The 10,417-nt window shown below is 52.2% G+C and overlaps 1 protein-coding gene across 3 annotated transcripts in view; it reads left to right on the top strand.

Annotated features, from left to right (window-relative positions):
- Positions 1-1,257: 1,257 nt before the first annotated feature.
- Positions 1,258-10,417, top strand: part of LOC144940232 (uncharacterized) — an 89,892-nt gene continuing 80,732 nt past the window's right edge. For all 3 annotated transcript variants that reach the window (XM_078866787.1, XM_078866778.1, XM_078866769.1), the window contains exon 1: positions 1,258-1,399. In XM_078866787.1, coding sequence (XP_078722913.1) covers positions 1,290-1,399 — 110 coding nt within the window. In that variant the 5' untranslated portion in view covers positions 1,258-1,289. The remainder of the gene's footprint in view (positions 1,400-10,417) is intronic.

Here is a 10,417-nt window from a genome sequence, read left to right as displayed (position 1 = left end):
GGGTGCTGCCGAACAAAATTACTTTCCTTCCAGGCTGTGCTATGTTCTGTGACTCTTTTTATTTTTACCAGGTAAGGCCCACTGAGCTATGCAGCTCTTTTTCAGAAGCGACCTGGCCACATATGATAGCTCAACGAAGCGTCTCATCATGTAGGAATGCACAGCAGCAAAATGCTCGAAACGCACGTTGATTCTAAATGTGGAGGGGGACAAAAACCCGGAGGACACGGAGAAAAATCCACACGGCCACTGGGGAGAGAGAACACGAAAACGCCAAATATACAACAGGCGTCAGGGTTGGCATCACACCCACGACCTCCTGCATACCAGGGGAGGGAGTTAATGTCTCGCCACCGCAACGCGCCTGTGCATTGTCGGGCGCGTCGACAAAGTTAATGACGACCGGCCTCACGCTAATTGAGGTTAACCGTTGCCCTATTTAACAACGCATTAATCGGGTACGAGCTTGCGTTGCGAATCCATAATCGGTGTTTTCGGCCGGCATGCCACTCCCTACGGTTCGCAATCCGACGTTTGCGACTTAAAATCCCAGGTTGAGGCTCAACTCGCCCGACCCCGCTGTCCCGACAGAGTTGATGCTTGGTGGTGGTACTTGGCCCTCACCATGGGAATGTGGAATCGTCGCCGCTCGGATCAGGGCCGTTAATGGAGGTGGCTGCTGTTGCGTGCCCAGGGGAACGCGTTTAAGATGTTGGTACGTCGGGCGTTAGTGTTGTGTACAGCTTAGGAGTTTTCGACGTGTCGCGGTAACGAGTGTTTACTATCGCTTACTGCCGTAACTCCTTTGTTTTCTGTCATTTTAGGGACCCTTCATTGGAAATCGATGGAACGGTGAAAAAACATTGCAGGTGCGGCACGTATGAAATACGAGATGCACATGTTAAACGAATTGATTAAAACAATCGTGTCTAAATAGCATTACGATTTTCGAAAGGAAAGGCATCTATTGTATAAAATAAATAAATATATAACCTATGGGGAAAGAAAAAAAAAGAGAATAGATAGGCAGCAAGGCAAGGCAGCAATCTGAAGAGAGTGCGAGAGAGATAGAAGGACAGGGAGCTTTGAATAGCAGCCATAAGCAGCGACAATAGGAGGCTGACACACCACATTATACACCGCCACGGCCAGAGGCAAGAGGACCGCATCAAGCAAATTGTTCAATAGAGATTTTTCAAACGGGACTGGGGGGGGGGGCGTGGGGAGAGCTAGAAGGGGGATAGGAGGACAGGTTGGTGTTGGGGTGGAGCACGGAGGAGCGGAGCGGCATGGGGAGGAAGCTGGACCTGTCGGGGCTGACGGAGGACGAGGCGCGACTCGTCCTGCGCGTCGTGGAGAGGGACGGGAGAGTCCGCCAGCGCGAGACCGAGCGGCTCAAGTGAGTACACGACCCCGAGCGGTGAGGGTCGGGGGGTGGCTGCTGTCATGATCACTGACATTCGTCACGGTCGTTATCCGTCATTGGAATCATCATCATGGTCATCGTCTTTCCATACAATCGGTCATCGTTAATCATTCACAATGGTGGTCATTGTTCATTATGATAATTATCATCATCGTAATCATTCTCATGATTATTATTATTATCATCATCATCATCATTTTTTATAATCATCATTATCCGCATTATCATCATTCATCACGATCGTTATTATTCATTGCGATTATCACCATCATCTGTCATTAATGACAATCACCATTCATCATTATCGTGATCATCTGTCATGTTCATGGCCACCACCATTGTTAGAGCCGTGATCATTGCCACCATCGTCATCGCCACCACCACCATCATCATACCCCTATAATTATCTTCATCATCATCACTTACACTGTTATCATCATCACCATCATAATCTATACATACATGATGTACAATTCCGAATGCAGGTCTCAATGCACAGCCTTTGATGAGGTATATGCTTTTAATCATCTATGGTATTTTAATTCATTAATTCAAGTTTAAAATCGTGGGAATTTGGCAATTAAAACCAGAAAAAAAACACTTAATAATAGGACAGGTTGGCAAAACAGTGAATGACACGCACACACACATACACACATACACACACGCCACACGGGAAAAGCAATTCCATTTCGATTTGAGACAACCACAAAAAAATATACGACACGGTTGTGACCGGCTAAAAATAAATCCATTTACACGTAATGACACAGCACTCGCTCAACCCCGCTTCACTCGGGCCCCACCGCAGCATTTGCAAGCACGTCCCGACTATCGCCCTGCGGTCAAGCGTGGCGCCGATGTCGCGGCGCTGGCCGTGTGTCACAAGCTGCCGGGCACACGCCGAGGTCGTGCAGAGTCGCATCGGCCAAATTGATGGGAAAGCCACGCGGTCAGAAGTTCGCGACGTGGATCGTTGGCCGATCGCCCCGACCTCCGGATGCCACCTTTGCCTTCTGCGAGACGGATGTTGCGTTTTTTTTTATTTTTTTGACATGACTTCAACTGGCACGTGCACATTTTCAAGCCCCACCGCCCTTCTGTGCAGCCCTCGCCCTGCTGCGACCAGTCTCACTCCTTTTCCCTTCTTGCTTCCCTCCACTAGAACCAAATAAACAATCATCTTCACGAGCCTGCTTCCATTCCTTCCTTAAAACAACCCCTATCTCTTGCCCATCATTCTGATACCCCCCCCCGCCCCCTAGCTACCAGGCCTACTCCAACCCTAATCACTACCCCAACGCCTATCACTACTCCAGACCCTATCACTACCCCTATCACTACCCCAACGCCTATCACTACCCCAACCACTATCACTATTCCAGACCCTATCACTACCCCTATCACTACCCCAACGCCTATCACTACCGTTATCGCTACCCCAACCACTATCACTACTCCAGATCCTATCATTACCCCTATCACTACCCCAACGCCTATCACTACCCCAACCACTATCACTACTTCAGACCCTATCACTACCCCAAGCACTACCCCAACGCCTATCACTACCGTTATCACTACCCCAACCACTATCACTACTCCAGACCCTATCACTACCCCAACGCCTATCACTACCGTTATCACGACCCCAACCACTATCACTACTCCAGACCCTATCACTACCCCTATCACTACCCCAACCACTATTACTACTCCAGACCCTATTTCTACCCCAAGCACTACCTCAACACCTATCACTACCGTTATCACTACCCCAACCACTATCACTACTCCAGACCCTATCACTACCCCTATCACTACCCCAACGCCTATTACTACCCCTATCAATACGCAAATTCCTATTACTACCCCAACCTCTATCACTACGCCTACCCCTATCACTACCCCAACCAAACCACACCCTCACAAGCCTCAAACATACAACCACACTGGGACATGTGGAAAAATGGATACACCTCAACCCCCACCCCCCACACACACATACACACCTAACCCCGCCGTCCCTACACATACACACTGAACCCCACACGCTGAACCACACGGAGCAACAAGCGCGCACTAAACAAAGACAAAACATCTCCCGTGTGGCCTTAACAGACTGTTGGGGCAAGTTCCTTTAAAGAACACCTATGAAGGCCGGCACGGCAAACGAGGGGACGCATGACCAGCACCACGCCCGGCCGCCTAGTGGCGATGTTTACACACTGTGCTAGGCACTCATTTTAGGCCGAGTCGACCTAGGGGAGGCCCAGGACCGGTTCAGATATTCGTCACTGGTATTGGCCGTGAGCGGGAATCCAACTCGGGTCACCGGGTTCGTCGTGCAGCGTAGCGCTAACCGCTTCCACCACCGCTCCGCTCACCGAACCGTGCCCGTGTCACCACACAAACACACGCACGAACGCCCACACGTACCCAAACACACGTGTACACACGCACATTCGCACGGAAGCGCAGACGCACTCACTCAGACGAGCCGAAAATAGAAAAGTTCGGAGTTGAGCTGACCGCAGTATTGGCCGAGTGGTTCAAGTCTACAACACAGAGGCACGTTCACGTCAGATTTTGAGCTCGGCCACTCGTGCACAGTCGCAGCCACCGCAGTTAGCCATCGAGGCTCGTGTGCAACCGCATTTACTCTTGTGTGGATGTGGCTTGGGGTTTAAGGTTTCTGGCTCAGAATTGAGCCGGTTCTTTTCATAGGGCAGTAGGTCCCAAATGCCTGCCGGTAAGGGGTGAATTTAGCCCGTCGTCATCGTCATCGACATCATCAACGCCATCATTCATCTCCTTTAGAGTCTATAAGAAGCCGTGTACCACATTGTGGGGAAGTTAGCAGTGTTTATTCTACGGGGATGCTGGCACCCATCAAATCCAGCGGCCGCCTCCTGGTTATTACTGTGGCGTGTGTATTAACCGTCGTCATATGGGCACTTGACAGTGGATGTTAAAGATTCACCCCCCCCCCACCGACGTTGTTTGGGATAGGTCGGCCACTGTGTGTTGCCGGTGTCACGGTCCCGATTTTTCTTCTTCCAAATTCGAACACCGCCCGTGAATTACTCAATCGCAGACCAATGCCCCAGGTTACTCTTGCAAAAATTTGATTGATCATGGTGTCACTTGATTAAACAAAATTAACTTCCACCTGAGCTACAATTGCCTTAAATTGGCAGTTACTCAGGCGACCAAAGCCCCTCCCCCCTCCCAACTCTTGTAATGGTGAGAATCGTCGAATAGACTGTTGGGACAAGTGTTGCTCGCGAGCACCTATGAAGACCAGTACGGCACACGAAGTGTTAGGTGGTCAGCACTTCGCCTTTATCTCCCCTAGTGGCAATATTTACACATCACGCCACGTACTCATTTAAGGCTGGATCGACCTAGGGGAGGCCCAGCACCGGTTACAATACCCGTCACCGACGTTGGCCCAATGAGCGGGAACCGAACTCGGGTCGGCGGTTTCGTAGCACGCCGTGCTAACCCGCTTCGCCACCGCTCCCCGCAACATTTCCACGTGCGCGCACACACGCTAATATCTCTACGTCATCTCGCATCTGTCTTTTAATTCGTGGGAGTCCTTGCTGGACCCACGTCCGCATTTGTCAGCCGGTTGCATTTACAGCTCATTTAAATGCATTGCACTCGAAGGCAGTTTCTTGTCCCCACTCCAGATTTGACCCCCTCCCTCCCGCACTCTCCCCCGATGCCCTTGAGGGGCCAGGTGGACTCCTCTGCATGAAATTGAACACGCACGTCGCCCTTCACGGTGCAGGCGGCAGGGCCAGAGAGGGCCCTCGGCGGCATCGGCTGTTTGGTAATTCAGTCCGTCTTCTGCGGAACCGTGTGACGTGCGTAGGACGTTCAGCATCGGGCGCTTTCTTCTTCCCCATCCTGTGACACACAATGTGTCAGCGAGACAGCTGATCGTTTTACACGTCCCCCCACCCTTTTTGCACGGGCGCACGTTTGAATAGACATTGATTGGACCGGCGGGGAAGGGGAGCTCTGCTGTACTCGTCCGAAGCCTTTGTGACTCTCGTCCCCTGAGCAAGCCTAGGTGGGTCTGCTGCCGTTGATACTTTACAATAACCACGGCCAAATCCAACCCCGCTTCTGCCACGGAGGACTTCACTTGAAAATTGACCTCCGCTTAAAGATTCGTGTGTAACTGCGCCCACGGAGAGACCATGCAAACTCCAAACATACAGGCGTCAGAGTAGGGATTGAGCATGGACATCTGTGAAAAAAGAGCTTTATAGTTCATCGGATTCCTCCAGTATAAATACATATTCTGATTCTCTGATTCTGAACCCACGACCTCCTGTAGAGCAGGGCTCGCCACCAAGGTGCCCTCCATTGGCCGTGCGGATCAGCTCCAGGTCGACCGCCCCCCCCTACACCCACCCCCCCCCGGATTTAATCCTCATCCATGGTCAACGGTGGCCTCATCGCGCCAGGTGGGGGGGGAGGCAGATGGGTGGGGGGGGACAGAGGGGTGGGGGGGGGCAGAGGGGTGGGGGGCCAGAGGGGTGGGGGGGGGCAGAGGGGTGGGGGGGGCAGAGGGGTGGGGGGGGCAGAGGGGTGGGGGGGGCAGAGGGGTGGGGGGGGCAGAGGGGTGGGGGGCCAGAGGGGTGGGGGGGGCAGAGGGGTGGGGGGCCAGAGGGGTGGGGGGGGCAGAGGGGTGGGGGGGGCAGAGGGGTGGGGGGGGCAGAGGGGTGGGGGGCAGAGGGGTGGGGGGGGCAGAGGGGTGGGGGGGGCGGAGGGGTGGGGGGGGCAGAGGGGTGGGGGGGCAGAGGGGTGGGGGGGCTGTGCGTGGCTTCCGTGAATCGGTGGCGTGTTTATGAAACTCAAAGTGGCCACTTAGCGTGAGATTTAACGTTGCAACGTATTCAGGGTTAACGGCTGGGGGGCGGAGGGATGACAACGTCCCACGCTTGTGCGCGGATAGTGGAGTCGGGTGTTGGAATAAATACGAAACGTCGTTGACGGTTTGTTTTGTAACCCCCATTTTTTTATCGCTGCCTTTTAATGAAGCGAGCCGGAAGGCGACAAATCTCTCGACTCGGCTGACACGGAGAATGGACGTTAAAGTGGAAGACGGATGATAAATTGCAAATTCATCCGTGTTTTTATTCTTCTTTTAAATCTATCCCCCACCCCTTCGTAGACTTTAAATTGAGTTGTTCGCTCGGAGTTTTGTTGTTGTTGAGCGCAAGCGCATAGGAGAGACGCGGGGGTCGTAAATCTCCCCCGCGTTTCGCAAACTTCACCGCAGATGTAAAAAAAAAGGAAAAATATAAAAAGTATTCTTTGGTTCTTTCGGTAAAGTCACGTATAAAGATAAAATAATAAATTAAATAATAGCATACGACGTTTCGATTGCAACACAAGCAATCATCATCAGGTATAAATGAAATAGCAACAAAAAATCTAACCAGAAAACTATAAACAGACATATAAGCAGACAGATATAACCAAGATACATAGAGAGAGTAACACAGGTACAGAGAGGGAGATCGTCTCTGTGGCGTGGCCTTAAATAGACAGAGGGGGGCGGAGGCAAAGAGAGGGAGGGGTTAGAGAAAAAATTAACTTGTCAATGAGTATGAAGAACGCGTAGTAAAGTACGCAGGCTTGCGTGACTTTACCGAAAGAACCAAATAATAATTCCTGCAGTCACGAAAGCTCCAAAATTAAGATATAAAAAGTAAGCAAGAGCTGCGCGCAGTTGAATTTGAGTAAGCTGCATGCGTCGCTGCACTCCAAGAACCATAATTGTGGTTACGATTTTTTTCATTTATTTGACCAGGTAAGGCCCCACTGAGCTATACGTTTTTTTTCAGAAGCAACCTGGCCACAAATGATAGCTCAATGAGGCGGCTTATCGCGTGGGAAATGTATTGCAGTCAAAATACTCTCTAAACGCCTGATGTTGATTCTAAATGTGGAGGGAAAAATCGGGAGGACCCGCAGAAAAATCTACGCGACCAAGGGGAGAGAGAGACGAGCAAACTTCAGGATCGAACCCACGACCTTCTGTATACCAGGCGAGGTAGTTAACATCTTGCCACCATGGCGAGCAGAGTGTTCGTACCTGTTTGGACGCAATGCACACCACCTGCACGTTTGAGTGAACCGCGCCAGGTTTTCCCCAGTGGCTCAGCTCAACACGGCTCCTCATTTAATGGAAGGGGGAGATGTAAATAATGCATCATCAATAGAATAACATAGGATTACCCTAACATTTTACGAATAAAGTATTGCTGTAATACCGTTGAAGATTACCCACAGACACGCGCAGAGACCCACAGACACGCGCAGAGATCCACATACACACACAGAGACCCACAGACACGCGCAGAGACCCACAGACACACACAGACACACACAGACACCCACAGACAACGCACAAAGACCCACAGACAACGCACAGAGACCCACAGATACACACAGAGACCCACAGACACACACAGAGACCCACAGACACACACAGAGACCCACAGACAATGCACAGAGACCCACAGACAACGCACAGAGACCCACAGACACGCGCAGAGACCCACAGACACACACAGAGACCCACAGACAACGCACAGAGACCCACAGACAATGCACAGAGACCCACAGATACACACAGAGACCCACAGACACGCGCAGAAACCCACAGACACACGCAGACACGCGCAGAGACCCGCAGACACGCGCAGAGACCCACAGACACGTGCAGAGACCCATAGACACACACAGAGACCCACAGACACCCACAGAGACCCACAGCCACGCGCAGAGACCCACAGACACACACAGAGACCCACAGACACCCACAGAGACCCACAGCCACGCGCAGAGACCCATAGACACGCACAGAGACCCACAGACTCACACAGAGACCCACAGACACGCACATAGACCCACAGACACGCGCAGAGACCCACAGACTCACACAGAGACCCACAGACACACACAGAGACCCACAGACACGCGCAGAGACCCATAGACACGCACAGAGACCCACGGACTCACACAGAGACCCACAGGCACGCACAGAGACCCACAGACACGCGCAGAGACCCACAGACTCACACAGAGACCCATAGACACGCACAGAGACCCACAGACACGCGCAGAGACCCACAGACACGCACAGAGACCCACAGACTCACACAGAGACCCACAGACAACGCACAGAGACCCACAGACACGCGCAGAGACCCACAGACACGCACAGAGACCCACAGACACGCACAGAGACCCACAGACAACGCACAGAGACCCACAGACAACGCACAGAGACCCACAGACAACGCACAGAGACCCACAGAGACCCACAGACACACGCAGACACGCGCAGAGACCCACGCAGACACGCGCAGAGACCCACAGACACGCGCAGAGACCCACAGACACGCACAGAGACCCACAGACACGTGCAGAAACCCACAGACACGCATAGAGACACACAGACACGCACAGAAACACACTGAACGAAGCTGCTCCTCCTCAGATCTTAGTATACGGTCCACCTCTAGTGGAGGGTGGAGGGAATCATTTATGAGTTCCCCGAGTAATTTATTTCCATTTACAGCCCTGCACACACCAACTACATGAGTTTCCGTGATTCTGTGCAACACTTAATTGGGCAAGGAGCATTAGCAGAGTCTATACAGCTGTTAAACAGTCGGTGAATGTTTAATTTCAATTCGATTGAATTATATTTGAGAGGTTTTAAATGCCCCCCCCCCCGGCGCGCATCACCGGTTAAGATATGAGATATATAAGCCACCCCCCCTGTACAGTTGTGAATGCTATTATTATGCAGGTAGAAATCACTTGCAAGCGGAAAGTGAAAGCTTATTATCGTCTGTGAGTCTGCGCAGAAATTCGATTCACACGTACCCATTGCGACGCAGTGTAGAGGAGGGTGTGATATTTTAATATGCCACATGGACACCCTGCCCTGTATGCAGAGGTAGACTTGCTTAGCCCAATATTTGTTCAGCTGCAGTGTTTGTTATTCATAGGTTTCTATGCGAGGCTATGGGTCTCAGTGTAAATCTGTAGATCTGCGTGTGAGTCTGTGGGTCTCTGTGTCAGTCTATGGGTCTCAGTGTGAGTCTATAGACCTCTCCTTCGTATGGCTGCTGATGTTGCTGTAGAGCAACAGCTGTGATGTTACATCGAGGTGGTTGATGAGCCAGACGATTGCGGGGTCAGGGAGTAGCCGAGTGGTGAATCGCTGCTGTGATGACGTCTCTCCCTCCTCCTCCGTGTTTGTGAACGGGGCACTGAGTCGACGTTTTACCGTCCATGGTTCTGTCCTGGGTGGTGAGCAAAGTCGCCGCACGCTGCCAGGAGAGTTTGTAATTTAACATTTGTGCATCATCATAATCATCAAGTGTCTGCTGGCATGGTTTGCGCAGTCGATGCGGGTTAGGGTTGTGGCCCAGAAGCTTCATGGTGGACGATCTTCTGTATGTGTTATAAACGACTGGACCACGATGTCCGGCTCAGTGTCCTTTATTCGGTTCGTGCTGTACACCCACACGGCTGTCTTTACTCTGTAGCTTCTCCACGGTGCTGACTCCAATGTCGGCCCGATCCACAACAGCAGCTCCGCTGCTGTTCCTCTCACACAGCCCCCCTTGGCTGTACTCGCTGCAACTCCTCTCCCTCCGCTGCTCTGACAGCCTCTTGCTGTCTCTCTCTCTCCCCGCAGCTCCTCCTGGCAGCCACACCGCTGCCTCTAACACGCAGCCCTTCTGGCTGTCTCCTCTGCAGCTGCACACCACTCCGCAGCTTCCTCTTATCTTCGGGGTTGGCTCCCGATGGCCGTCGGCGCCCCCCCCTCTCCACACTCGCCCGCGTGGCCTCACTCTTTTCCGCTCACACCCCGACTGCCTTCCCCTTCCGGTTTACCCGCTTAAGGACCCGAACCTTCCCCCCACGTCACATGACTCCACCCCC

This window comes from Lampetra fluviatilis, chromosome 1 (genome assembly GCF_964198595.1).
Source record: "Lampetra fluviatilis chromosome 1, kcLamFluv1.1, whole genome shotgun sequence".
NCBI classification, from domain to species: Eukaryota; Metazoa; Chordata; class Hyperoartia; order Petromyzontiformes; family Petromyzontidae; genus Lampetra; species Lampetra fluviatilis.
This window is presented reverse-complemented; position numbering and strand designations above follow the sequence as displayed.